A 27,541-nucleotide genomic window follows, 5' to 3' on the forward strand; every position below is an offset into this window, starting at 1 on the left:
CCGCATGACCATATGGCCCATCCGTACCTCGCCATCTGTCCTGGATTACCGCCCCATTCCAAGGGCCCTCCGCATCCCTCCGTCCTCACCTTCGCATAATCTGCTTGTACAATCAGCCATTCTCCCTAAAACCAGCGACGCCCTATACGAACCGCCATGTCCGAATTCTGCTGTTGCGGGCGTCATGATGGAGACGTAGAACGAGATTCTGGCCAAGTGCACGTGCGGGAGTCCGTCCCCCTACCTGTCATACCTCCCATCCAATTCTCCGACATCCGTCTCGCGGACCTCTTTTCCGCTACGGCGGGGGATAGCATTGTAGCCTCCTCCCAGACTGTAGGTGCCCCCTCGCCGACCCCTTTATCTAGGCGCGCCATGAACTCCCGGAGGACGGACTGGCTCATAGAGCTGAGCTAAGGCGTATCATGCGCAAGAGGATCCAGGAAGATCTCGGCCGCGAGGATGCACCAACGGGACCGTGTGATACGTCGTCCCCAGCAAATGCGAAGCCGATAAGACTTCCTGGCCTCGGGCCTCGCGACGCTCTCGAGTTCTCCATAGTTGATGCATCATCGGCCGTCGGGATCGCTCACTCCGACAGGTTACAAGTTGAGCGTGGCGGCAGCCTTGACGATAGCAGGTGGCCGGAAAAGCGGCGAAGCAGCTATCCTCAAACCTCACCCAAGAGTACCATAAAACATTGGGCCAAGAGTTTGATTTTTCGACAACGAGCTACTTTATCCGCAGTCCCTTCGGCACCCAAACTCCCCCCTGAGCCCCAGCCTGCTCCTCTCGGTGCTGTGTCTCCTAGAGGATGGTGTCTTTCTTCCGATGGCAGCCAGGTAGGCCGAGTCGTGGCGGTCGGTGTTCCTTCCGCGGACCATCATTCCGACAAGGTGCAAGACAACAGGACGCGCCTAAAGAATTGGCTAACAGCCCAGAAGCCCACGTATGCCGACAATCGCTCTGGTGACACGGCCTCGCACCTGGGGGCGGCGCTCTTAACAAAGCAGAATGATCAGTCTGGTTTAGAGTCTGAAACCCTGAGGCCTTCTGTAAGCCCATCTCCCTCTGGCTTCTTGTCACAAGGCCTTCGACTACCTGTGGTCGGGCCATCCGAGTCAAGTTCCAAGACCGTGAATAGATCTGTGCCATGCCACAAGGTGTCCCCGGGTTCGCCGAGTCTCCCGACCAGCAAAGAGAAGGAGCGCAAAGGATCACTCCTCGAGACCAGCGTCGATTTCCCCATGTATCTCATCCCCTCTCCAGCCCCCGTGCTGGAAAAGACTGCAACGGACCTCTAGAGGCGGGCCATCCAGCTTGAGCGGGAATCCCGAGAGTCATCCAAGAAGAGAGGGAACAGTCCTGCGAGCAGCAATTCTACTTATCTCAGAGTTGGGGAATGGATAAGAAGAGGCCGGGCGAGCGGATCCTTCGCGTCGAATACCATCTCGGAGAGGCCAAGCCTTGGTGATGACCTCTATAGACAGCCTGCCGACTCGCACTCGAACTCTTTGGCCCCTCGCGCATCAGAAAACCGACAGACAGAAAAAGAGACCGCAAATGCAAGTCAGCAAGGACTCAAGGCCCCAGCGGATGATTTTGATCCCCACCAGGGCCGGAGGACACTGCTCAAGAGGTACACTATGCCGCCGGCGTCATGGTCAAAATGGCCATCATACAACAGAAAGGAGCGCGCAGCAGCAGCCGGAGCAGATGACAAAGTGAAGCCCAGAGACTTCGCTGTGGCTGGGTCATCCGGAGACGGCCACATCTTCTGGGTCACGGACAAGACCTCGGCTGGAAATGGACCCATCACACGTTCCTTTTCCGGGCGACTCATCAACGAGGTCAAGTCTGGTCTTGAGAATCTGTTGGCGTCAAAGTCACCATCGGCAGGCCAAGTGAAGCTCCCGGCAAAGGTCAAGCGAAGGTACCGGAGTAGTGGCCAGCTGGAATATCCAGAGCTCGAAATCCTCGCAACGGAAAGCGGTTACAGAGAACTCATGGCTCTCGAGCGAGCCATCGAGTCGATGAAGGCCGGCCAGCTCGCCGAGAGAACTGACTCGTCAGATGTAGCAGGAGACGCTGGAGACCGGGTAGTCGGGACGCCGTCTCGCGAAGTACTGTCTGTGCTATCGGAGCCTGACATGGCAGAGGAGAGCCGAAGAAGAAACGAAGCTATCAGCATGCTTCGTCCCACTGCTGACCGAAAAGGCGACGGACCAGTTACGCTAGCCTCTTCGGTGGCCCGGCAATACAGGGAGTCCATGATGTCGCGCGATTCGCATGTATCGACTGATCATCTTGAGATCTCACCCAGCCTCACGTCGTTGAACCCGTCTCCCCGTTCTCAGTTGGCGGTGAAGGGCGACTCGGATGTCACGCCGCTTCAGACCAGCGCAAGCTGTTGAGACTCGGAGGCCCCAGGTGGAATGGGCACAAGGAAGACGCAACAGACATTATCAGAGTTGTCTTGTTATTCTGGACTGCGAAGAATCGGAGACACGACTTGGAGCTCAAGACAGAGAACCCTCCAGTTGAATATCGGTAACACAGCGCTCGCAGCATAGGTAGCCTCCGATGTAGAATGTCAGAGGCAAGCGGCTGGGGAATGCCTCGAATGTGGGACATCATCGACGATGCACAACCGTAGGGACATCGCACTCGCGTGACAGAGAACATACAAGTATCTCTTTGTGGCACATTCTGCCTTGTTTTCCTAGCTGTCATTATCATTATTCATGTCTCCCCATAAAGCGTGGTATGGGTTACCAGCCCCTGTATCCCAGCTAGATAAGAGAACCCCTGATACTCCAAGCATGTCTCTAGGCACATTGTGGGCTGAACGATAACCTGAAATGCCACAGACAGTGTGAGGCGCAAAATCATACTCCGCCGCACCCAATTAGCCTCAGCCCAGAATTACATCGTCGTACTGCGGTCCATCAAGATATTTCGCCAAGACATCTCGCAGGGCGGCGCGGCTCCGTGTAATCTCCGGGAACACATCAGCAACGGGGCGCAGATTCGCTCGCATGCTCTCCATATGACTAGCCACCTGCGTGCCGAGTGCGAAGAGCTCGGGGTGATCAATGTCATGAAAGAGGGGGCCGCTACCCGGGCCCCCTTCCCCGTCTGGACCGGCTACCCTGAATGTCAGATCCTGTCGCATCTGGGACGCCACGGGGGTCTCGTGTCCCTGGGCCGGCGACTGTGGTTGCGGCTGCGGTACGAGGGGGTGCGCTTTGCGGAGGCCATCGCGCAGGCCGCGGATTTCGGAGCGGGCGTTGGCCTCGAGGGCGTCGAGGTCTGCGCTGTCGCGTTCCAAGGCGGCCTCCTCGCGGGCGAGCTCGGCGCGGAGGAGCTGGTTCCCGTGGAGGAGGGTATCCTGGGTACGTTCGAGGGACTGGGTGGCCGCGACGCAGCGGTCAAAGTCGAGTTCTTCGTCGCGGGGGTCGGCGACGGGTTTCCCGTTTTTGTTGCCGTTGCCTTTCGGCCCGCCAGAGGAGGAGGTGCGGCGGGCGGCGGTGGATGAGGAGGATTGGGAGAGGGCCGGGGGGAAGGGGAAATTGCGAGTAAGGCGGCGGGTGAGATGGCCCGATACGACGCGGAGGGCCTGGGCGGCTTGGCTGCGGCGTTTCGGGTTGGAGAGGCCTTGGAGGATGGGACGCTCGGCGAGGTGGAGGAGGGAGGAGGCGAGGGCGATGGAGGCGGTAGGGAGAGGTGTCCAGGATTCTTCGATTTTGGTGCGCGGGATGGTGAGGTTGCGGGGTGCTATGCGGCGGTATTTCCTGGGGGGAGATGGAGGAGGTGGAGGGTCGCGGGGGGAGGATTCTGTTGGTGGATTGTTCGTGTCGGCTTCTGTCCGACGGCGCTTCTTAGATGGGGGTTGCGGCTCCTCTCGTGGGGGTGCGGGTGAGACGTCCCCGGACGGCCGGGTGGTTGTTCGGTTTGAGCGTTTCGCGCGGTCGGAGGGCGGTGCGTCTGATATTTGTTGCGAGGGTGGTTTGCGACGGCGCTGTTGGGTCGGCTCGGGGGCATCGGCTGTCGGTTCCTTTCTCCTCAACGGCCTCGAAGGGCGAAGCTTGGTAGCTGTCTTCGGTTTGCCATTACGTGTTGAATCTGGAGCGGATTTTTGTTGTCTTGGTCTGACCCCAGTTGTGGCGGTTTGTGAAGGGGCAGTCGGTCCTTCAATGGATTCCGCGTCGTCGCCGGCGCCGGCCACGGAATCCGACACTCTCCCTCTCCTCCTCTGACCTTTCCTAGATGGCCCCGGGGTGTCGACTGACTCGTCGGCTAGCTCGTCCTCGGGCGCATCGCGTTCGGCGAGTGGCGATCGCACTTCTGATTCTTGGGCCACAGCTCCCCGAGGCCGAGGGAGATGCTGCTTGGGTGTACTCTGTATCTGGTCGCCAAAGCTCAACTCTTCGTTCTCGTCCTGGGGTAGTATCGGGACCTGCGGCTCTGATTGAGGTTCCGGTTCTGTCGGGGTTTCTGAAGCAGGTTCTGGTTCTGGCTGCCGTCGCGATGCTCTTTCGGACTTGGACGCGTTGGTGGATCGAGTGGTCTTCTTGCCCTTGCCCTTGGCTTTAGGAGGCTGAACATACGTTAGTTAAAAGAATCGCTAGTCTATAAGACGGAGAAACTCGCCATTTTTGAATGCCGCGGGATCTAGGGCTGGGGTATCGTCGGGAGGGAGAATGGACGGATTGTCGCGTTGCTGGTCGGCGCGTCGATGATATCAAGCTACAATCCACGGGTAGGCACACAGTGTGTTACACGGTGTGGCACAAGCTACCAAGATATACTTCGTATGTGGCTTATCAGAATCAGATGTGGCTCATGTGTGCAATTTCCCCCCACCTTGGGACTGCCTCGGTGCTCCCAACGGTAAGGTACAGCGTATGTAACGGCGACAATGCAGGTACCTGACTGGCCCGCCCGACGAGCCGCAAAAGGGGGATGTACGAGGTACTCAGTACATGGACTGATACAGGAAATTGGGTCCCGCGACGGCACAGGCAGGCAGTCCTGTCCCGTCTTCTGCATCTCGCGTCCAACATCTGTCAACATCTCCTTTTACGTATATCTAATTTTTTCCCCTGTTAGGCGGCCTTTCCTACAATCCTCCAGTCGTCATTTTAGACTGATCCTTTTTTGAATAAACCTTTTATTTATTCATTGGTTCTTTGTTTTCCCCTCTCTTTCTGTAATAAGAGTCTACGCCTTTTCCGAACCTGCTTCATCCACTGCCCCTGCTCCCTACCTATCCAGCAATCGATTTTTGCTCCACCCGCCAGCAACTACAGTCAAAATGCGTGTGTCCGCTTCTACCCTCCTGGCGCTCCCGCTCTTCGCGGCGTCTGCCCACGCGCAGTTTGAGCAGTCCCAGGACCAGTTCCAGACCTATCTCGACAAGCTCGTCTCGTACCTCCCGAACACCAACCGCGTCGATGCCGCCGACGCCGCCGAGGCCAAGACCGGCGAGAAGAAGATGTCCATCCTGACCCTCGACAACTGGCAGCAGACGTTGTACGAGCCCGTCGCCCCCGGCGCCACTCAGCCTGAGGAGTGGTGGGTGCTCATCACCGGACGGAACAAGACCTGCTTCGGTACGTCCGACTTTACGCATTGATTTCAAAACACTCCTCTTCACTATTAACACCCTATACTAACATGCGTTCTACCCTAGGCCGTTGCGATGGCGTCGATGCAGCGTACAACAAGACAGCCATCGAGTTCGCCACCCTCCCCGAGTCGGAGGTGCCCCACATGGCCTATGTCAATTGCGACGACCAGCCCATCCTTTGCAACATCTTCTCCGTTGGCCCCGCCAGCCTCTGGGCCATTGATATGCTGCCACCCGGCAACGAGATCAATATCTGGGGCAAGCGCCTGAACACCACGACCACGACCATGCAGGACTTCCTGGACATCCATGCCGATAAGGAGAGGTCTGAACTGCGTCCCGTCACCCACATCTTCCACCCCTTCAACGGCTGGTTCGCTGAGAACGGCGTCTCCGTGCCCGTGGCCTATATTCTCTGGTTCTTTACCGTTATTCCCAACTGGTCCGTTATGCTGCTCGTCTCCTTTGCCAGCCGGAGGATGATGAACCGCCGCATGCCTGGCCAATAAGTGGTGGGCTGATTATCATGACATGACATGACATGACCGGTTCTAATAGAAGACGGGGTGGGGAGTCGACTCCTGGATGGTTTGAGTCGGACTGGCTTCTCCGTCCCTGTCCATTTTGTTGAACATTTTCGATGTACGGATGTTAGAGGTGTGAAGCATCAGCCGAGCCACTTGAAGTTCGAGAGGGGAGGGGTTGCGTCTTCCTAATGTATCTATACCGTAATTGGCAATGCTTGAATGAATGGGCTTGTTTCCTGATTGCAAATTTTTGTATGCGCATTGCTCATTTCTTGGCCTGGCATTGTTCCTGTAGGCTCTTGAGACCTTGGATGACTTCTTCGGGTAGCTGGGCGTTGGACAGGCGGCCGTAGCGCAGATCGCTCAACCCGCCCACGGCCTGCTGTACTGAGTGAATGAGAGCGGCCTCCTCGGCTTCGAGTTGGCGAATCTCGGCCTCCAAATCAGCAATGGCGCTCTCCATTTCAGGTAGGACGGACTGGAGGGTGTGTTTGGAGCTGTGGCCTGAAGCTTCTCCGAAAAGCTAGGGGTGTTGTTAGTCAAGTATATTACCCTCGAGTGCCCCATTGGTAAGGCCTTTCGAGTATGCAACTAGGACAGCAGAGTCGGGAGCAAACTTACGGCATTTTCGATTTGGAGCTCGGGATCGGTTTCATGCTCAGCAGCTTCCCTCCTTGCACGGGCAGTCTCGCGACGCAGAGCCTTGCCGTGTCTCTCTTCAGCAGCAATGTTCTCGGCGACGGCATCGACAGTGGCGTTCCTTTGATGTTGCAGGTGGCGATATAAAGAGCGGATCTGAGGATTCGACTGCTGGGATCTGGGGAAGAAGGCGGTGAACTGTTCGAGGGTGATAATGGCAGGAAGCTTGGCAGCGATGGTGAGGTAATTGGAAAGGATAGTGCCCTCTGTAGGCGCCATGTTCAATGAATGAGTCTCGTGGTTGAAAAAGGGAGACTACGAAGTATGGTGTTGTAGATGAAGGCGACCAGGCAGTCAGTTGACGGAAGGGGCCACAGAATGTGCCGTTTGTTGAAGGGGTCTGTAGTTGAATGCCTAATAGTGTAGTTGGTTCTGTATTAACGAGTTATGGAAGTGAAAATGGTCGGTCAACTTTCGAATGGTGAGATAGTGAGTGAGACTGACGTCTCGGGAGATTAATTGGTACGACGCGCTTTGCATTAACTAGACGCGTTTCCCGATGACTGGACAGTCAAAGTCGTTTGACAACTACCTTGTATCACAGAACTCCAGTGGTACGAATCCTCAGGAAGGTACCAGAAGTCAGAAACCATCAATATCCACTTCGTAATAGAGGCGTCTTTTCCTTTCCGTCCGTCCAGTGCGTGTGAAGTATGTACGAGGAGCTGGAGCTTATGAGAAGGCCCCTCCAGTATCATAGTACACATATTCAGTTTATACTGTACGGGGCAGTACCATTGCCTAGGAATCCAATGGCTGCTCAGATAGCTTAGGGTGTACTGGTTCTGTTTCGTACTGTGCGTGTCTGGGTGGTCTGTAATTACCTGGCATTTGAATAGGATTCATAGGAAGGAGTACTGGGGTGAGACTAAAGTTTGAGAAAAAGAAACACTGTGTAAAAGTCTCTTTATCTTAGCTGGACGGGCAGTCGCAACAGTGGTAATAACACAAAGCACTGTCTCCATGGCGTTTCTCGACGTCGCTCGTCTCCTGACAACCGACCTTTGAAAACTCCCACAGCTAACACGAGGGCGTATTCTTCCAAACCCGCGATATCGATAGACAAGCTTATTATCCACCTTGACTATTCATTTAGGAGTCTCGAGCTGCGCCCGGCTTCAATTGTCCAGCACCCTAGACCTCAGCATCTCGGAGTAATCTCAAGAAAAAGCAGCATGCCTCCACGCCAGCAGGCCCAACCCTTCGCCAAGGACGAACGTGTCCTTTGCTTTCATCACGAGATGCTCTACGAGGCCAAGATACTGGACATTCAGCCTTCCGAGGGCAGCGAGGGCGGCTACCAGTACAAGGTGCACTATAAGGGCTGGAAGAACACCTGGGATGACTGGGTGCCTGCCGATCGCATCCGCAAGTTCACCGAGCAGAACAAGGAGCTCGCTGCGCAGCTCCATGCCCAGATCAAGCACTTGCAGAAGAGCAGTGCCAAGGTCCCGAAGAAGGGCGGTCGCGCGACCGGCACAGATTCAGCCCGTGTTAGTGAAGAGCGAAGCTCGGGCGCAGTTGCCGGGAGTCGCGGGCCTCGACGTGCGCGGGACTACGACCTGGAACAGGTGAGTTGGCACGTTTTTCTTTGGTCTCTATGGTGTTTCGTCGAGTTGAGCGGTTTTTCTTTTTTCTTCCCCTGATATTCTGTCTGGTTATTTGTCTTCTGTTATCAATGGCTATGGCTGGCCGTCAAGCGACTCTTTCATACACCTCACCCCGGAACAATAATCTCAGGACCAAAGAATGGGATGGACTTCCTGGATCAATGGCGCTTTGTTATGGTACCCATTCACGCAATGTGGACATTCAGCAGCCATGTCAAACGCCGATTCAGAGTTTCTGGAACCTCGGAATCATGAGAGCCAAAGCTCCTGCTCGTCTTTAAGATCCAGGCGAGCTCATCGACTCCGTGGTCCAGCTTCGAACAAACTCATTGACGAAAGAACAAAGTCTGTTGACTCTTCTACGGTCCTTTGGCTTTGGTTCATTACTTCTCGACGTTCTTCTGGGAGCTGCTTTTGAAGTCATTACGCAGCCCCCTGGGTCGACCTACTCGCCTCGTGAACCCTCTGGAATCCGAAACAGGAGAGGTTTGCCTCTTCCCACGGGCATCCTCTGCCGCCTCGGCCGCACTTTCTTGGACAGCAAACAAGATCATATTGGAGACCATCTCCTGTCACCAACTCGGTTCCTCATCTAGTCATCCTCGCCAACATCTCTACTGCACCCGCAAGCTGGGCACTCGACACAATGGAGGCCCTTCATAGTGACCAACCTTCACTTTCAAAGCGCGTGGTTTCCAGTTTCGAGAACAGCACATCTCCGTCTAGTGGCGTCTTATCAGATTCAACTTTTTCCGACGAAAAAGACACGCCCTCTCTCGAATGCAGCCTAGACTCCCGAGAGCTCTCCCCAGCGTTCTCTCCGCCATTCTCCCCTGTCACCCCAGAGTACGGAACTCCAACCCCAGTTCACCACGTCCTGCCGCCTCTACGCTTTCTGCCGAGACTATCCGGTTCCGTACCAAGTAGCCTAGTGTATGGGTTTCTCAGTGAAATTCCGCTCCTGAAGGCGAAGGCAGGTGTGGGGACCGTCGACGAAACCTCCAGGAATCAAACCTGGTCGGACCCTCTCCATCGCGCAAGGCTAGCCGAGTTTGTCGTCGAGCGCTACCCGAATACCTGGGCATGGGCTAGATATGTGCTGCGTCATGGCGTCGCCGAGATGGACAGGGAGTATATCCGATGGGAGAAATGGAAGCACGAAAAATATCATCGTGAGACGCTCTCACAGTGGAAGGAAATACATTGGTCGCGAGGCAGAACGGACTCTGTGGAAGAACAGCCACCCTCACCCAAGCACTGGGAGGCGGAGAACAAGGAGGTCATGAACCATGAAGCACAGAGCGAGGAGGCCGAGCCCGAAAAATATCTCGGCGAGGAGATTGAAAACGAAAAAGTCATGGAAAAGACTCAAAACAACCCCCCGGTCGAAGAGGTCACAGATCACCAGACAAAATCCCCGGAGACCCAAGCTGCTGTGCAGATTGGACCCCAGAAGCCAACTAGCCGGAAGAGGACCAGGAGTCTCGATTCTGAGGACGCAGTCTCAGAACAATCAACAAAGTCATCCTGCCATGGGCTGGGGGGCATCGGAAAATAGAAGAGCAAAGCCTTTTGCCTATGGAGGGTGAACCTCTTCTTGCGGTCCTCCGATACCACCAGAATGACAGCTTACACTGTTTCTTCTTTTTCTTTTTCTTTTCTTTATTTTTCAAAGGCGCACCTGCCCAGATGCCTTATTATTTCGTGCAACTGCGCGCCTGCCCTGGTCACCATCACTATGACCAGAGCCCACACCCTACCTACACCATATGGTTTATTATTCCCAATGGGCAGTCACTGAGCAACGTCTTTTGTGTTTTCCCACATTCTCCTCTTCCACAGGACCCTTTTCCAACAGATCTTTTCTATCAGACTTTTTCCCCCTGACCTCCTCCATCACCACTTCTTGCCGCGGACCCCCTTGGTCACGGGTATTTTGATCCTCCACACATAACACTGTCGCTTTATCTCGTGGTTCTCTATTTCTTCACCAATCGCCTATGAGCCGGCACAATGCCTGTCACCCGCTATCGGAACAACAAGGGCCCATGGAAAGAGCCGTTAGCCCCTGACTATCTGACGGATCTCCCGCGCAAGGGACATGCCTACATCAGTAAAAATGGCAGAAGGCTCTTTGATGACCGCTACGAGTGGAATCCCCCACCCAGGGAAGAGAAGAAGAAGCCGCCTGCCAGGTTTGTGGCCGACAGACATGTTCTGGGGAATCCTGATCTCCAGGACCACTCGGTCGTAAGTTGCTTATTCGACATTGCCAACGATGGCGTACCTATGGACGAGATGCCTTTCGTTATATCACCGCTTTCATGATACCAGAGCCAGCCAGCGCCCAGTGGCGATAGCCTATTTCCTTTGGTTTCTTTTTCCTTTTCTCTCGTCTCGTGCCGTTGAGCGAGGTGAAGCTTATTGTTGTCGTCTTGATTGGGAATATAGAGTGAGCTAACGCAGCCAACCTAGGAGGATGGCTTCCATGCACGCCCGTCAATCAAGCTACCTGTCCCGGACCACATCAAAGGCATCCTCGTCGATGACTGGGAGAACATTACTAAGAATAACCAGCTCGTGCCGTTGCCTCACCCGCATCCCGTGGACCAGATCATCAATGACTATCTCGAGGAGGAGCGTCAAAACCGTGAGCCCAACTCGGCTCATTTTGATATCCTCGAAGAGACTATGGCTGGCTTGAAGGAGTATTTCGAGAAGGCTCTTAGCCGTATCCTTCTCTACCGGTATGCTCTTTTGCCGCTGCACTCTATTCTCATGGATGCCTATTTCCAAGGCAACTAGGCAGCCCGTTAACAGCGTCTAGGTTCGAGCGGCCCCAATACCATGAGATTCGCAAGCTCTGGGATCAGGCAGGTGACGATGGACCCAACAAGACGGCCTGCGACACATATGGTGCAGAGCATTTAGCTCGGTTGCTCGGTACGTTCCATGGACTACTGAAAACATGGCCAGGGGAGCGAATGATGCAGGCTGACACTTGAACCAAAACATTGCAGTCTCCCTGCCCGAGCTGGTTGCGCAAACCACCATGGACCAGCAATCGGTTGCTCGTCTCCGCGAGGAGCTCGTCAAGTTTACGACCTGGCTTGGGAAGAATGCCAAGAACTATTTCGTCAGCGAGTACGAAACTCCTTCCCAGAAGTACATCGACCATGCGCGTAGCTTCTGAACCAGCCATCAACCTCGCCATTCTACACGATACTTCCATGATATGGATGGAGGTCGTCATATGGCACCAGTCAACGAGGATGCCTTTTCGTGGGGCGAGCGGCGACTTGTACTTTACATCTGGTGGACGTACAGGCGTTGAGGGGCGTTTCGTCAACAGGTTTTTTTTCTTCTTCTTTTTTTCGTCCTTCTTTATTCGTACGTTATCTGGCTCGCGACCCTCTTCGTCTTTTCAGTAGGATGATGGAGTCGCACAGTGAGAGGGGATTGGGCGCTGGTGAGGTTTTATAGATCTGTGATACCAAGATGGCTGTCAGCCGAGCCATGGGCATGCGGTTCTTACTTCCAGTTTTCGTATCCGATTCAGGGCCGTCAATCACACATCATCATCATAGGTTGTTGGACAGGCCTAGCAAAGTGCAGTATTACACCTGGCCGACCAGTTTTATGTCTATGCGGCCCATGACATGTATCGTTGTCTCTGGATTCGATTGTATAGTACACGGGTATGTGTACAAAGGTGCTCAAGTATAATGGTACAGGGCCATTCGGCCAGTCTATCATCCACTGACTTGGAGGCTAGCACAACGGCGCTTGGCCATATTCCCCCATGCTTTTGAGGCAGTGTCCACCGTCCTCATCTCGTATCATCCGCCCAGAAATCTTCACATATACACACATATACTTCCACTCCGTCCTCCTCCTCTCCGTGAACGTATGAAACCAAACTCCATATTTGTCCCACGCCCGAAGAAAAGCCGCAGAACAGGCTCGATCAACCAGCCAAGTTCCCTTCCCCCCAGCAACCCCTTGGCCACCTCTTCACCGCGGAACGGGCTTCTCGACCCAAAACCCCCTTTCAGGCCTCCTGGCAGCCTTGACTTCCTCATTGGTCAGGGCGCGGTCTACTTCTTCCACGCGCACAAGCTCCTTCACCTTCATGATCATGCCGGCGAAATCGGGGCTCACGGGATGGAAGACGGTCTGGGTGCGGCGGCGGAGGCCCAGGGCGGCGAGAACGCCGCGGGTGCGCTTGGGCAGCCCGATGGCGGAGCGGTGGAGGGTGATGCGGAAATAGGACATATTGTTTTTTGGCCCTCGTTTATATCTTGGCTTGTGCGTTCGTAGGACCGTTTCTATCGCGAAGGGTTTGTTTGGGTGAAGTGGCCAGCCTCTGTAACGCTTTCTTGTTCGGGAAGAGTTTCCTTGTCGTGGACCAGGAGGGAGAAGAAAGTCGCTGACGGGAGGAGAGAGATCGTGAGAGAGTGGTTCGTATCAGGTGGAGAGGACTGTTGCTGTCGTAGCCGTTCAAAGGTGACGTTGGCGGTTTTTCCTCGGTAGAGTGCAAGCCAATTGGGCCCTGGCTGAACATGCAGTGTTAGCTCTCTCTGCCTCTCCGTGGCACGTCGGACGACTGGTGAGAATAGGATCTACCTGTAAGCCAATTCCTGGAGGGTCAAGCAGCTAAAATATCCCCGCCTCGCTTCTCAGGGCTGTGTTGTCGATATTGTTGGGTGTTTCGAGGAGGCCAAGTCGATCAGTGGTCGCGACTTTCTGGTCAGATCGCCAAAAATTCCGACATGAGCCCGGACACCGCATGTGGTCCGTGCACCACGGCAATACACGGGCCCTGCAGACGTATACGAAGTACAAAGTATAAAGTCACTTCGCAAATGCACTGTACGCGCAGTTTGAAGCAAGGTACATTCTACACATAGAAACATTGAATCCTCAGTTCTCGACACAAGATGACAAGAATCACAATCACATATCGGCCATGACACTCATATTAGGCATCGAAAGAAGCGAAATAGCTACAATGTTAAAAATATAAGGATCTACCAGCACGCAACCGTACGTACATTGCACATAGCTGGTCGTACAAAAAGCGCTTTCTAGTCCCAGACCCCCTCGTTACCAGGTCAAGTACCCATTGCTCCCTTGCTCTATTATCAGAACGGCAAACCCGTGCATTCCCGGCGGCTCCATGCCCGTCCCGTCCCGTTCCCAGCCACTGCCCCCGCTTACATCTGCACCTCGACTCTGCCTTCGGCGCCCGGAGGACCAGCGCCGACCTGGGGCAGGATGTACGTAATGTCATCCCAAGGATGGCGGTACAGGCCGGTGCGCAGCCGCTTCTGGTCTAGGTAGTGGGCGATCAGGCCAATGGAGCGGCCGAGCACGAACAGACCGTTGAGGACACCCATCTTGAGGTAGTCCTCGGCCTCCTCGGTGGAGAAGGCGCCGCAGTTGCGGAGGAGGTCGACAAAGCAGACAGCAATGCAGCCGTCGACGTTGAGGATGAGGTTGTCCTTCTTGGAGGTGGTGACCGTCTCGACGGCCAGGGCGTAGTCGAGGAGCTTGGTGCTGGGGAACTTGGCCTTGACGTACTCCTTGACCAGCTCGACACGCAGGTCGGGGTTGTTGCGCGACTTGACACGGTGGCCAATGCCGGGGATGAGCTTGTTCTGCTTGCGCATAGTGTCGACAAACTCGCGAGGGCTGAGGCCCTTGTCGAAGGCCTTGGTGAACTCCTCGGCGGCGCCGTCCAGGGCACCACCGAAGCGAGAACCAATGGTCAGGAGACCGGCGACGAGCGAGCTGATGAGGTCCTTGCCGGCACGAGTGGTGATGATGGTGTTCATGGCACCGGAGACGGCAGGGCCGTGGTCGGCGGTGAGCATGAGGACCATCTCGAGGAACTTGGAGGCGTACTCGGGCAGGCGACGGCGGAACCACAGGAGCGACATGACGCCGCCAATGCCAATGTCCTCCTTGAAGACGTCCGAGATGGGCATGCCGGCGTATAGGAGCTCCTGGCCACGGTCGTCGGAAATGGTGGAGATGAAGGCGGCAGGCTTACGGATGAGACCAAGCTCCTGGGCCCACGAGTAGTCAATGGGGATCTTAGGCACGACGGGCTCGGGCTGGGGCACGATGGTGCCCTCCTGGACCAGCTTCTCGTACAGCTGCTTGAGCATCTGAGGCATGTCCTCGAAGGTGTCAGGGACGTAGAAGCCAGCCTCCCTCATCTTCTCGTTCTTGGTCTTGGCCGTCTCGAGAGTCGAGTTGGCAAAGGCACCGGCGTGGCCAAACTGGACCTCGGTCTTGAACATGCTGGCGCAGGTACCAATGGCCCAGGCAACGATGGGCTTGGTGATGATGCCCTGCTTGACGGCGTCGATCACCTTGTACTCTTCGATACCACCGACCTCGCCGAGCAGCACAAGGATCTTGCAGTCGGGATCGGCCTGGTAGCGGAGCAGGTGGTCGATGAAGGTAGTTCCGGGATAGCGGTCACCGCCGATGGCCACACCCTCGTACACACCGTCGGTGTTGGTGGAAATGATGTTGTTCAACTCGTTAGACATGCCGCCGGACTTGGAGACGTAGCCGACGGAGCCCTTGCGGTAGAGCTTGGACGCGACAATGTTGTCCATCATGCCACCAGTGTTACCAATCTTGAAGCAACCGGGCTTGATGCCACCCACGGTGGCAGGGCCAATGATGGTGACGCCCTTCTTGTTCGCCTTGTGGGCAATCTCACGAGCGCGCTGTTTTCATGACGACCATGTTAGCCTTTTTCCTGTTCCCCGACTGCCATGGGACCAAACCCCCACCCCACCCACTCCCCTCTGGAAGAGAAAGGGCACTACTACTCACGCGCTCAGGCACGCCCTCGGCAATGATGGCAATGGTCTTGATCTGGGGATACTCCATGAGCTCCATGGTGGACTGGTAGACACTTCGAGACGAGGCAAAGTTGACGACAACATCGACGTCCGGGTGCTTGGCCATGGCCTTGGGGACCTCCTGGTAAACGGGCAGAAGGGTCTCGCTGGTGCCCCAGTACATCTTGCTCACGAACTGACCACCGAAGGTGTAGATGATACCGGCGACCGAAGGGGTCTTGCGCTTGCAGATGAAGTCGAAGTCGAGCATGCCCTGGACGGCGCGGGGCTGCAGGCCGTAGACGAAGCATCTGGTCTTTTCGCTGAAGAGCGCATGTGAAGGCAGGGGGCTCAGAGGCCGGCTAGGGGCACCGAAACGCTGAATCTTGTCGTTTGCCGACAGGCCACCGGACGTGGCGTTGGCGCCATTCACGGACGAAGACATGGTGTTCGGCGGGGACGAGTTACGCTCGCTCGTGGGTATCTGTTAACAGGTGGGGGGAGAGGAAAAAAAAAGTAAACTGGCCCGACGATTGTTAGCAGGGCAAGTTAGTCGATTGAAGCCCAGATGATAATATCCTGAGCAACAAAAGCAAGGTCGTAAAAAAATGGCCTCCAAGGGCTTGACGGAGAGTTGCGAAGATGTGAGAAGGGGATGGTAACGGATAGACGGTGAAGAGGAAAAGAGGAATGGGGGGAAGTTGAGAAATCGGCAAGAAGCTTAGGTGGTAGTGAACTTGGTGGGCGGTGGAATTGCAATTGGCTTTACGAGGGGACTGTTTGGCAGGGACGGCCACTAATAATTACAGGTACGTACTGGAGGTACTTGAGAGAACGATCAAAAAGGGGTGGGGAGGGGGGTGTGGCTATAAACTTGGTGGGGCAGCGGTAGGATCAAGTCGACTGCAGGGATTCTCGTACTTCGTATGTCGCTCAAGAAAAGGATGGAGAGAGACATGGAGGGGCGAAGGAAGGAAGGGAGTTAAAGAAGAGGCCGAACGAGGGGTAATCAGGAGTTGGAGGGAAGTGGTAGGAAGGCCAAATGAGGCACATTCCATGGTGACGGACCTTTACGGAGGAAGGAAGTCGGGGGATGGAAGATGACTGAAGGGAGCAGAATGCCGTACATACGGAGTATGGAAGGGCTGGCTTACATGAAGGCCGAGAGGGCAGGAGTACAATGTAGGTACGATGGTATACAAATTGACGGCGCGTGGATCAACGCTAGGGGCCCGGTATTACTGTAAAAGCAGTACTTGGTATTCCTGTACTCCGGATGCCGTAGGTTTTGACGGCTAACGGAGGTGTGTACGATCAAATCCGGAATGGGTAGATCGAGTTTGGACGAGAATAGAATCAACAAGGCGAGATATTCGCAAAGTCTAGAGAGTTCGTCTGACGAGCCAGGTCGATGGACGGTCCATCAATGAAGTCGATGAGAACCGGGCTGGTATGAGTAAGTACTAGTCCGTAGGTCCTCGGCCGGTCTACCCCACGTACAGAGTGCAGTCCAGTCGGAATGCACTCTCCTGGTGGTCGGCAGCGTTGGGGATTCGGGCGGGTTGGCGTGGAATTGGTGAATGGGTGATGACGACAAATGTGCAATCGCCTCACAAAAGTTGGGGAAGATGCCAATTGAGTTGAGAATATGCCCCGACCACCAAGCGGTCCGAGGGCCATGCACGACGTGTTGAATCTTAATAAGACAACAAGACTTTGTTCGTCCAAGACAACGCCCCTGACTAGTAGTGCCACTGACCGCCCAGGCGCAAAGTAGAGGTACCAGTACATGTTTGAGTCCCCGCTTTATTCCAGGGTCCATAGGAATTTGTCACTGGGAAGCAAAGAGGCCCAGGCCCTTGGCCGGACTTGACCATACAAGTCGTGTGTAAAAGTAGTCTCGGGCAATGGAAGAGCAACGACAGGAAGATCTCGACAGGAATGTATTGTATAAGATACTAACAGTACTTTAACAAGTGAGAAGAGGAAAAGAAGAGACAAAAATGGGAGAGAGAATGGTGATGCAGACGCTACTTCGTAGATGATCGGACAGCCGCCGGCTCCGTGGTCGGTCGGTCATCCACAATCCAACATCCGCCGATGATCGGGAGAAGCGACATCGCTGGGAGTGTCTATTCGGTGCATTGTTTTTCGACAAATAGACAATCAGTGGGGACACGCCATCCGCGCCGTCCATGTCCAAGCCATCCTCAAAAGTACAAGCCGCCGTCCGCAACTACTCAGTAATCGCGCAGCTTCCCTCTACCATGGCTCTCACCCGAGGGAATTCCCGCCCCTGGTCGGGACCGACCCGAAGATGAAAATAGGGCGACGAACGAAGAGGCGCAACTAGGCCGAAGATGAAAGGAGGTCGCACTGGCGGACGAAAATAGTTCAAGGCAGATATCTCCCCTTCCCCCCTTTTTTGCCCCTTCTTGGTACGACCGCGCCAAATTGAGCCAAAGCCGCAGACATGACAAGCACAATACTCGTCAAACCAAAAAAGAAAAAAAAAATCAATAGCGAGTGTTGCCCTAGCTGAGGTCCACATTCGTAAAAAACCGTTGAGGGCCCAGTGCTAGGCTGAGTATGTACTGGTACATCTAGTGGTCGGGCAATCCGGTAGGTGGTCGTCGTCCATTGTATTCTCGGGGTCTTGGCGCTAGCCTATCACGGCTTCCAGCGTGAATAATCGGTCGGTACATTGTATTGGTAGTGGTCGGCATCGCCCCCAAAGCTTTTTCCGTTTGGCGTGGAAAGCGTGGTTAGTGCGTACGTAGTACGTGGTACAACGTATGGCATGAGGGTACAGGACCCCTCGTTTTAACCACACCCCCCTCTTCTCCTTCTCGACCATGCCACTGCCACCTTCCTGCCGGCTGGATCCCCCTCCGATCCTGCTCCGCTCCGGCCCCTGCCAACTGACTGAGACCGACGGAGGTCCGCCTCGCCAGTACCTGACCGCCCTGAGCTTTCCCGGCACACCCCCCTCCCCTCCCTTTTCCCTACAATTCGACCCCTCCCCTCGAACCCCCCCCCCTTCCAAATTTTGAAAGGGCTGACGATCATCTTTCTTCCGCTCTCTCCTCCCCCTCCACTGAACCTGCCTGGCCCAGCTGTCGCTTTGACACATTTGCTCTTGCGTGTTCCCAATCATCATCGCCGTTTCCAAAGTGCGACTTTCTCCTTTCATCACCTCACCGCCTTCACCTTTTTCAACCTCTTTCTCCCCCTGTCACTCACAAACAACACAACACCGCTCTTCTAGCATCCAAGCGCTCGCCTGCTAGCCCATTCGTCTGATCCAGAGTCGGTAAGTAAATTCGGAATCTCGACCTCGAGTCGGCCCCTCGTCGCAATTACCTGCCATTGCGTTTGACTTTTTTTTTCTATCCGTCTCTTCGAGCTGCACCACGGCTGTCGACTCGAGCTTTTTCGAGACAAGACCAAACGCAACCAATTGAACCAGTGGCGCTTTGTGATAAACCAGGCTCAAAGCCAATCTTTCAACCTCAGCTGCTGACCGGCTTCATCGCAGCTCACGAAACAAGACTATCCGAACGCACTCCTTGTTGTTTCGACTGAAGGAAACCGGTTCCTCCGCAACTTACCTCACCTTCGAACCGGCATAATGTCCGGCAAGTAGTAGATTCTCCCTCTTGTTGCTCAATGCTCTCGCGGGCGCTCGACATCCGTCCCATCGGCGCCTCGTCGAGCTGCAGTGAGCACATGGAAGTAGCTGGGCTGGGGGCTAACCTTTGCGCACAGCCAAGAGCATTTACGAGGCCGACGGCAAGGCCATCCTCAACTACCACCTCACCCGGAGCCCCGTCTTCAAGCCCACTCCTCTCCCTCCTCCGACCAAGCACAACCCTCCCCCCAGACTAGCCGCGCTCAAGTTCCCCGAGGATGCCAACGTCGAGGATGTCCTTAACCAGGCCGAGCTCACCTACCCCTGGCTTCTTCACCCCGATGCCAAGTTCGTCGCGAAGCCCGACCAGCTGATCAAGAGGCGAGGCAAGAGCGGTCTCCTGGCCCTTAACAAGACCTGGGCCGAGGCGAGGGCCTGGGTTGCCGAGCGCGCCGGCAAGCCCCAGCAGGTCGAGCATGTTACCGGTGTTCTGCGGTCTTTCCTCGTCGAGCCTTTCGTCCCTCATCCTCAGGATACTGAGTACTACATCAACATCATGAGCGTCCGTGAGGTGAGTCGTCTCTCTTGTGATTTCGATTTCCGTTATGCGTCGAGTCGGTCATCCGATGGGAAAGGGCTGGGGGATATCGAGAAGGGGCGGTGTTATTTTTGCTGCCGGACGCCGATTTCGCGGAACCGCCCTTGACGGGACCATCCCATGCGGACGTTGCCTGTCGTTCTCGGTGGACTCGTCTCTGCTTGAGGGACCAGAACGAAGGGGGGAAAAAGAAGAGGCAGGGTGTCGATGCGCAAGCGGAATACGGTCGTTCCTTGAAAGGCCGATATGTCCACGACTTCCCGTTGCTGAAAAGTGGGCTCTATCATATTTTCGGCGAACGGAAGGTTTTGAGAAGCAAACGCGGAACCGCCTCGACACGAAGGCCCAGCCCTAACATCGGATACTCTCAATGGCGCCCCTCGGCTTGTTGAGACCACTAAGCTAACCAGTCTGTTTGCACCGTTCAGGGCGACTGGATTCTCTTCACACATGAGGGTGGTGTCGATGTCGGCGATGTCGATGCCAAGGCCGAGAAGCTGCTCATCCCCGTTGACCTTGAGGAGTACCCGTCCAACGAGGTGATCGCCTCGACCCTGCTTCACAAGGTGCCCAAGGGCCTACACAACGTGCTTGTCGACTTTATCAGCCGCTTGTACGCCGTCTACGCGGAATGCAACTTTAGTGAGTGGCCTCCTCTTGCGTTCATGGGAAAAACCAAAAAGAGCCACCCTAACTGACTGGTGCTAGCCTACCTGGAGATCAACCCGCTGGTCGTCATTCCCAACGAGGACGCCACCTCGGCAACTGTTCACTTCCTTGACCTTGCTGCCAAGATCGATCAGACGGCCGACTTTGAGTGCGGTGTCAAGTGGGCCATTGCCCGGTCACCAGCTGCGCTGGGTCTGACCAACGTCGCCCCCGCCGAGGACAAGGTCAACATCGATGCCGGCCCGCCCCTGGACTTCCCCGCGCCTTTCGGCCGTGAGCTGTCCAAGGAGGAGGCCTACATCGCCGACCTCGATGCCAAGACTGGTGCTTCTCTGAAGCTGACGGTCCTCAACGCCGAGGGCCGTATCTGGACTCTCGTTGCTGGTGGTGGTGCCTCGGTCGTGTACGCCGATGCCATCGCCTCGGCTGGTTTCGCCGAGGAGCTTGCCAACTACGGCGAGTACTCGGGTGCCCCCACCGAATCGCAGACCTACCACTACGCCCGCACCGTGCTCGACCTTATGCTCCGCGCCCCCATGTCCGACAAGGGCAAGGTCCTCTTCATTGGTGGCGGTATTGCCAACTTCACCAACGTTGCCAGCACCTTCAAGGGCGTCATCCGCGCCCTGCGGGAGTACGCCGTCACCCTGAACGAGCACAACACTCAGATCTGGGTCCGCCGTGCTGGTCCCAACTACCAGGAGGGTCTCAAGAACATGAAGGCGGCCACTCAGGAGCTTGGCCTGAACGCAAAGATCTTCGGCCCCGAGATGCACGTCTCCGGCATCGTGCCCCTGGCTCTGATTCCCGGCAAGTGGGAGGAGAGCGGAATGCAAGAATTCCAGGGTTAGAAAGAAAAAGGCGTTGTAGCATGTAGCCTGGGACATGCTGGGTTAGATAAAGACGCTGCACATCATGCAGACGCGAGGGGTTGCTTTGCCTGCTTGCGGCGCCCCTCTCTCCTGGTTGCAGGACTTGCGGTTACATGCTCCCGGGGGACTGGGTAGAGAGACCTAGATGAGCTTTCTTTTGCTGCCATGTATAGGTGCGCGTGGCCTCGGAGGCATCCGGTTGAGGTTTAGACGGGCACATAGCGGACGCTTTGTAATGTGATATTCCCATGTTCTTCTACCAGAATTATCGAGTCTCTGCGATGACGTGAAGCTATTGGGAGTAAGTCTTGGTGGAGTGGGAGGGAGCACATACTGTTATTGAAGTGCGAGGGGATCTAGAAACATCCTCTTTTGTGGCAAGTGCTGAAGTATAATAGCTCTCGCAATTTGACCATGCCGAAGAAGAGTCGAATATCTCACTGCTCCTTGCCTGTAGACACACCGATTTCCCTGTAGAAGACGACATTTCTACCAACTCACACTTCCAGTGGCCTGTTGGCGATATTCCGAGATTAGAGGGAAATGTCAAGGAGTAACTCACAGGGACTCAGGTCAAAGAGAATCACCTCGGTGCGTTGTCGATAATATACATTCAAGTTGTGCAAGCGCACAAACGTATCCACGTAAGGGGAGAGGACCTGACCATCTAGATACCCATCAAGAGCAGAGTTGGACGCGCTCCCATCACACGAAATCTATGCCCCCCGACGCCCAAGATTTGGAATACAAATCGTCAAAAGAGAGAAGAATCCACCCGTCCATCCATCCTGTCTGCCTCGCGCGAAAATTCTATCCGCACCTTGCGCCGAGAAGAACACCACCACCAAGATGCTATGGTACAGATCCAGACTTGAAAAGCAGCCTCAAAAGCGAAGGAAGAAAAGGGTAGGTTCGTAGTGTCGCCCGTTTCCATTTCCATCGCATCAAAGCTCCAAGTCTCATTATTCCTTTTTGTATGTTTCCTCCTTTTCTCCACACCTTTGTGACTTTGAACTTCTTTCCTTACAGCTCCGCACTTCCATTATTTCTTCTCCCTATCCCTCTTCTGAGGGCCGGGGCCCAGAGAAGCGACCAGGCAAGCGCCGAAAGGCCGGGGCCGGCTCTCCCCTGCCCAAGCCGCCCAGAAGCCAATCCGTGAGACCGACGAACTTGGCGCCCATTCCCTTCTCCCAGTCGCCGCCGCCCTCGACGGTCTCGATGGTGTGGCTGAGGATGCGGCCCTCGCGGTCGAACTGGAAGATGAAGAGGCCGGAAAAATGCTTCTCCTTGTCCCTCCTGCTATTATTATGATTATTGAGGTTGCTAAGGGGCCCCGAGGCGGCGGGGACGTCGTGGTCGTGTGATCCATGTCCTGGACCGCCGCAGGTGCACCACCGGACGACGAGCTGCTCGGGGACACTCCCCTGGCGGAGCGGGGCGCCGGGGACAGGCTCCCGGGTCATGCGGGCGGAGAGGATGCTGAGCTTTACGTTGCCGATGACGGGGACGCGGTTCCAGGCGATGGGGGAGGTCCAGAGGGCGGCGGTGTAGGCTACGCGGCCCGAGACGGTGGGGAGGTGCGGGTGCGTGGAGGGGAAGAGGTGGAGGGAGATGTTGGGGGCGAGGATGTCTTGTTGAAGCGGGGTCTGGAGGAGACTCGGGAGGCGGTCCTGGAGGATGCGAAGGGCTAGATGCGAACGCGGTGGTTAGCTTTGTTCTGGTTTCCAATCGGGGAAACAGAGGAAGAGAATTGTGATGCAAAGAAAAGGGGAAAGCTCTCACTTCGACCTAGATTGGCCCTGTTGTCGTCTGGCGGCTTGCCATGCGACCCGGGGGTAGAGTTTCCATCTGCAGATTCGTTTGAAATGTTGGACGGGTCGAAATATTGCTCGGGAAGCCGATCCCCTTGGCCTCGTGCTTGTGGTAGGGTCGTCGATTGGGCTTGGGCGAGATGGCCAAGGGATGCAGCGGTCGGTTCGGTCGAGCCCGGTATTGTCGTCGTCGTCCGTGGTGAAGCCTCTGTAGTATTTGTAGAGGTGTCACGCCGTGTGAGAGTGGGAGCTGTGCCTGCAGCCGTACCTGCAGCTTCGGCTGTTGCAGAGCTGGAAGAGCTTGAGGTCTTGAACGACCGAAATGGGGCCACACTGTGCGGTGCTGCAGTCGTAAGGGCCCGGCAAGAGGTGAAGAGGGAACTCGTCTTCGGCGTTCCAGAGATACGCATGGCGGCGGCCATGTTCATGGGGAGTTTCGATGTCATGGCGGTGACTGCATTTGAAAAGAATGGGTGGCAAAGGGGGTGCCCTCGTAGTCACTGTGGATGTTAGTGTACGAAGTACAGAAAAGCACAGAAGCATTCCGTTCGCCGAAATGGGGATGATGTCAGAATCTGAGTCTGGCCAGCCCACGTGTTTTGTGTGTACAAATGTACCCAAGTACTAAGTACCCAAGTACTAAGTACCCAAGTACTAAGTACCCAAGTACCAAGGTACCGAGCACCGAGCCCTGGCCATCATCTCGCTCACTAGGTATCAAGTCGGTAGGACAGCACTCGCCATCGACCAATACGCCTCTTATTCTTTTGAATCCCGTCTATCGCTTATAGAACCAAGTTACTATACATCAAGGATACTCAATCATAATCATCGCTCCTTTGGATGCGGGAATTCGTCCTCCAACTGCAACCTGACGCCCACATTCATACTGATCAGCTCCTGGACCAACAGCTTGGCAGCATAAGGCATCGTCATCTGCGTCACATCCTTTGTGCTTCGGCAGGTGTGGCAGTACCCCTTGTAGCCGAAGAGACCGCATTGCTGGCAAATGTCGATCACCGTGCCGTCCGAGCTGATCATCAGCCGCTCCAGGAGGAGCTGCGACGCACCGTACGCGATCAGACAGTCGCGCTCCATCTCTCCCAACCGCAGACCACCGTCGCGCGATCGTCCCTCCGTAGGCTGCCTGGTCAGGATGGCGCGCGGGCCCCGCGACCGCGAATGCATCTTGTCCTGCACCATGTGCTTGAGCCGCTGGTAATAGATGGGCCCGTTGAAGATGTACGCCTCGCACGGCTCGCCCGTGATCCCGGACGTGAAGTAGTCCTTGCCCTCCCACGAGAACCCGTGCTCTACCAGCACCTTGCTCATCTCCTCCACCGGATGCGACCGGAACGCGTCGCCGAAGCCGTAGTCTGGCCGCCCGTCCAGGACCGACGCCTTACCCGTCAGGCACTCGAGCAGCTTGCCAACCGTCATGCGAGACGGGAAACCATGCGGGTTCATGATGATGTCCGGCACCACCCCGCTGTCGGAGAAGGGCAGGTCCTCTTGATCCACGATGATGCCCACAACGCCTTTTTGGCCGTGACGGGACGAGAACTTGTCGCCCAACTCGGGCCGCCTCGTCTGTCTCGTCTGCACCTTGACCACCATGTTCTCCTTTTCGCTCTCCGAGATCATCACCTTGTCAATGTACGCTGGTTCGGCAATCCGGTACGATATCGACGAGTCGCGGAACCCGCTCGGGCCCATGTCGTTTCCGATATTGGTCGAGCCAGTATCGAGTGGCGTCTGCTTGTTGACCATGACCTCGCCGGAACGGACCTGATACCCGACCATGGCAAGGCCGTCGGTATCGAGAGCTTGATGCTTAGCCGCTCTCTTCCGCTCTTTGGGGTCCCCCTCGTACCCCGGATCGCCGATGACTTCCCGCCGCCCGTTGGGGTACTTCTGCATCTCGGCCGCGTACTTGCGGAACACCTGGCAGCGTGCGAACCCGCGGTCGCATGACGCCTTGTTCAACACCAGAGCGTCCTCGATATCGTAGCCCGAATAGGACATGACGATCACTGTCGCGTTCTGTCCCGCCGGCAATTTGTCGTAATGTACGAGCTGGATCGTTTTGGATATGACCATGGGTCGCTGCGGGTAGACCAGCGTGTATAGAAGCGTGTCGATACGGTTAAACTGGTTGTAGGAGATGGCCCCAATCGCTTGCTTACCCATAGCACACTGGTACGTATTGCGGGGGGACTGGTTGTGGTGCGGGAAGGGGATGAGCCCGGCCACAGCGCCGAGGATGGTGAACGGCTCGATTTCCAGGTGTGTGGTGGCCCGAGTGACGTCCTTTTCGTAGAGTGCGATCAACGTATCGTTCTCCTCATTGACGTCGAGGTACTCCACCACGCTGTTCCTGAGGAAATCATCGAAAGTAACCTTGCCGAGCTGTAGGAGACGCAGCTGCTCCTCGTTGATCGCCGGGGTTCCATTTTTGACGATAATATACGGCCGACAAATGCGCCCTTCGTCGGTGGCGATGTGCACCGCGCTGAAGTGGTTATTAATGTTGATGCTGACAAAGGGAGAGATGTAGCCCCGTCGTCTCATGGTCCTGAATCTCGTCGTAAGTCGTTTGGGGTTACGGGTCAAGGCGAAAGGCGTGCCATTGATATAGACGACGAAGGATCCCTCGCGATGCATCTCGTTCCCTGAGAAGTTCCTGACGGGTTCGATATCGTTATCGAGGGTGAATACCCAGTGCTTGACAGGTTCTTCCTCGGCATTGGTTGTAATATGCGTCATCAGCGCCAGGTTCTTGACCAGGCCGCATGCCTCACCTTCGGGCGTATCCGAAGGGCACAGCATGCCCCATTGTGAAGGTTGGAGGGCTCTAGGGCCACTGACTTTGCGCGTCTTCTCGAACTGGCTGTTGATTCGGGTCATCATGCCCAACGCGCTGATATAGCTGAGACGACTCAGGACGTGGGTGACACCAGCCCTGTTCATGTTGAACCGCTTTACCGTCCAGTTTCCTGTCTGGATGGCCCTGTTGATCCCCTGCCCGATATTATTGGCGTGGTTGCTGATCATGGTAACCGCATCCAGAGGTACTGCGCGGTTGACCTTCTTGAGAACTTTGTCGATACTCGCCTTGACGTTGCCGCAGAACTGCTTGAACAAATCTTCAAACAACAGCGAAAGGAGCTGGCCTGCGAGTTCGAGTCGCTTGTTGCCGACAAAGTCTCGGTCGTCGACGAGGCTGGGGTCGGTCTGGGCCATGAGGACGCGACGTGTCATAAAGGCCACGTAGATGGCCTTTGGGTAAAAATCGAGCCCTTCGACGGGGATATGGGCGATGATGAGATTCGAGAGCGCATCCAGGCCTTCTTCGATGTGGTTCTTGCGGGCCTGGGCATTCGGCTGGAATCTATTCCGGCCACCCATCTTGACACGCGCGCCGATCCACTCCAATGCCTGATGCTGGGTATAAACGCCATGCCGGCTGGCCTCGTCAAAGTTGATGATGAAGTCGTCCTGGTACCTGCCGTCGTCTCCTGCGACTAGCTGCATGATTTCCATGTCGGACAGGCCTCCCAGTGCTTTGAGGACGATGACGATAGGAGCCGGCTCCATCAAGACGTTGATGGAGAGGACGATCTTATCCTTCTTCAAAATAACACTGGTCTTGGTTTTGCGCTCGTGGGTTGAACTCGTCACCGACGCGGTGATGATGCTGTTTTTCGTGTCGGCTTCGACGATGACTCGGTTCTTGCTGAGCTGCTCCTGAATAAGAATGACCTTCTCGGTACCGTTGACGATGAAGTAGCCGCCGGGGTCAAGGGGGCATTCGTTCATCATCTCCATCTGGGCGTTGGTGGCTCCGTTGAGGCGGCATTTGGACGACTTGAGCATGACGGGGAGACGGCCAAGAGGCACATTACGTCGAACGATTTTGGACTTGTCGCGAATATAGGCGATATCGATGAAGATTGGGGCTGCATATGTCATGTCTCGCAGACGGCATTCCATCGGAGTCACCTCATTGTGTGCTCTGGCATCGTTGTAATCCAGTCGACTCGGCGTTCCCACCCGAATATCCGTGAACCTTGAGAATATTGTCAGTACACCTAACTATTCTCGCAATGCGCCTCTCTAGCCAGTGCACGGAACTCACTCGAGCCAGAAGCTACTGTTGACATCGCTCCGGATAGTGCGGTTTGCTCGCACAATGTTCTTGATCTCGTGTTCCACGAAAAAGTTGTACGAGTCGATGTGTTGCTTAACGAGACCCTTTACTTTGAGAAAGGCCGGTAGAAGCTGGAACTTATCCTCGGCGGTCGATATCGGGTCGGTGAGTTTCTTGCCATTGTAGAAAGGCTCCAGGAGGGCCTCAAAGCCGTCGTCGATGTACGGCATCTTTGTGGTCACCACAATGCCAAAAATAGCATGATCAAGCTCTTTGCAGGGACCGCCGGTCTATGGGTGCCGTAAGGTGGTTGTCGATGTGAGGTGCGGTGGCCAGGAGTAGTGAGTCTCGGGCGAGGCTGATGGAGCTTGGAAAAGTTCAGCGGTTCGTCCCACCATGGCACGACGCGCTGTAGCTGTATGCAGGTGCTAATAATTTGCAGTTGCCCTGCCCCTCCGTCTCATGGTGGGGGACGAGGG

At 55.6% G+C, this 27,541-nt stretch overlaps 10 protein-coding genes across 10 annotated transcripts; 3 read left to right on the top strand and 7 right to left on the bottom strand.

Annotated features, from left to right (window-relative positions):
- Nucleotides 1–1,915: 1,915 nt before the first annotated feature.
- On the bottom strand, nucleotides 1,916–2,386 carry ACRALDRAFT_1060181 (uncharacterized protein). The gene has a single exon (XM_071016192.1). The coding sequence runs from the start codon at nucleotides 2,270–2,272 to the stop codon at nucleotides 1,994–1,996; it is 279 nt and encodes a 92-aa protein (XP_070878858.1). The 5' UTR covers nucleotides 2,273–2,386; the 3' UTR covers nucleotides 1,916–1,993.
- A 528-nt stretch (nucleotides 2,387–2,914) lies between these two features.
- On the bottom strand, nucleotides 2,915–4,656 carry ACRALDRAFT_2023950 (uncharacterized protein; the record flags this gene model as incomplete). Its single annotated transcript, XM_071020177.1, has 2 exons — nucleotides 2,915–4,590; nucleotides 4,650–4,656. 2 exons carry the CDS (start codon nucleotides 4,654–4,656, stop codon nucleotides 2,915–2,917), a joined length of 1,683 nt encoding a protein of 560 aa, XP_070878859.1.
- A 436-nt stretch (nucleotides 4,657–5,092) lies between these two features.
- Nucleotides 5,093–6,734, top strand: ACRALDRAFT_1079199 (uncharacterized protein). Its single transcript, XM_071018875.1, has 2 exons — nucleotides 5,093–5,615; nucleotides 5,696–6,734. The coding sequence occupies exons 1-2, from the start codon at nucleotides 5,318–5,320 to the stop codon at nucleotides 6,139–6,141; spliced, it is 744 nt and encodes a 247-aa protein (XP_070878860.1). The 5' UTR covers nucleotides 5,093–5,317; the 3' UTR covers nucleotides 6,142–6,734.
- ACRALDRAFT_1067452 (uncharacterized protein) lies at nucleotides 6,425–7,077 on the bottom strand (the record flags this gene model as incomplete). The annotated part of the gene is made up of 2 exons (XM_071017448.1): nucleotides 6,425–6,682; nucleotides 6,781–7,077. 2 exons carry the CDS (start codon nucleotides 7,075–7,077, stop codon nucleotides 6,425–6,427), a joined length of 555 nt encoding a protein of 184 aa, XP_070878861.1.
- A 789-nt stretch (nucleotides 7,078–7,866) lies between these two features.
- On the top strand, nucleotides 7,867–12,067 carry ACRALDRAFT_1046796 (uncharacterized protein). The gene is made up of 4 exons (XM_071015467.1): nucleotides 7,867–8,429; nucleotides 10,944–11,215; nucleotides 11,296–11,411; nucleotides 11,489–12,067. The coding sequence occupies exons 1-4, from the start codon at nucleotides 8,034–8,036 to the stop codon at nucleotides 11,659–11,661; spliced, it is 957 nt and encodes a 318-aa protein (XP_070878862.1). The 5' UTR covers nucleotides 7,867–8,033; the 3' UTR covers nucleotides 11,662–12,067.
- Nucleotides 12,068–12,103: 36 nt separating this feature from the next.
- ACRALDRAFT_1060178 (mitochondrial 54S ribosomal protein uL30m) lies at nucleotides 12,104–13,198 on the bottom strand. Its single transcript, XM_071016191.1, has 2 exons — nucleotides 13,095–13,198; nucleotides 12,104–13,024 (listed from the first exon to the last, which is right to left on the bottom strand). The coding sequence occupies exon 2, from the start codon at nucleotides 12,741–12,743 to the stop codon at nucleotides 12,483–12,485; it is 261 nt and encodes an 86-aa protein (XP_070878863.1). The 5' UTR covers nucleotides 12,744–13,024; nucleotides 13,095–13,198; the 3' UTR covers nucleotides 12,104–12,482.
- Nucleotides 13,199–13,430: 232 nt separating this feature from the next.
- Nucleotides 13,431–16,063, bottom strand: ACRALDRAFT_1060177 (uncharacterized protein). The gene is made up of 2 exons (XM_071016190.1): nucleotides 15,324–16,063; nucleotides 13,431–15,214 (listed from the first exon to the last, which is right to left on the bottom strand). The coding sequence occupies exons 1-2, from the start codon at nucleotides 15,774–15,776 to the stop codon at nucleotides 13,685–13,687; spliced, it is 1,983 nt and encodes a 660-aa protein (XP_070878864.1). The 5' UTR covers nucleotides 15,777–16,063; the 3' UTR covers nucleotides 13,431–13,684.
- Nucleotides 16,064–18,388: 2,325 nt separating this feature from the next.
- On the top strand, nucleotides 18,389–21,566 carry ACRALDRAFT_1060174 (uncharacterized protein). The gene is made up of 5 exons (XM_071016189.1): nucleotides 18,389–18,644; nucleotides 18,870–18,969; nucleotides 19,100–19,533; nucleotides 19,989–20,202; nucleotides 20,269–21,566. The coding sequence occupies exons 2-5, from the start codon at nucleotides 18,963–18,965 to the stop codon at nucleotides 21,078–21,080; spliced, it is 1,467 nt and encodes a 488-aa protein (XP_070878865.1). The 5' UTR covers nucleotides 18,389–18,644; nucleotides 18,870–18,962; the 3' UTR covers nucleotides 21,081–21,566.
- Nucleotides 21,567–21,639: 73 nt separating this feature from the next.
- On the bottom strand, nucleotides 21,640–23,425 carry ACRALDRAFT_1074034 (uncharacterized protein). The gene is made up of 2 exons (XM_071018190.1): nucleotides 22,884–23,425; nucleotides 21,640–22,788 (listed from the first exon to the last, which is right to left on the bottom strand). Exons 1-2 carry the CDS (start codon nucleotides 23,356–23,358, stop codon nucleotides 22,157–22,159), a joined length of 1,107 nt encoding a protein of 368 aa, XP_070878866.1. The 5' UTR covers nucleotides 23,359–23,425; the 3' UTR covers nucleotides 21,640–22,156.
- A 207-nt stretch (nucleotides 23,426–23,632) lies between these two features.
- ACRALDRAFT_1079193 (uncharacterized protein) lies at nucleotides 23,633–27,413 on the bottom strand. The gene is made up of 2 exons (XM_071018874.1): nucleotides 27,051–27,413; nucleotides 23,633–26,981 (listed from the first exon to the last, which is right to left on the bottom strand). The coding sequence occupies exons 1-2, from the start codon at nucleotides 27,290–27,292 to the stop codon at nucleotides 23,741–23,743; spliced, it is 3,483 nt and encodes a 1,160-aa protein (XP_070878867.1). The 5' UTR covers nucleotides 27,293–27,413; the 3' UTR covers nucleotides 23,633–23,740.
- Between the last annotated feature and the right edge of the window lie 128 nt (nucleotides 27,414–27,541).

Source organism: Sodiomyces alcalophilus (genome assembly GCF_042370955.1).
Source record: "Sodiomyces alcalophilus JCM 7366 unplaced genomic scaffold ACRALscaffold_1, whole genome shotgun sequence".
NCBI classification, from domain to species: Eukaryota; Fungi; Ascomycota; class Sordariomycetes; order Glomerellales; family Plectosphaerellaceae; genus Sodiomyces; species Sodiomyces alcalophilus.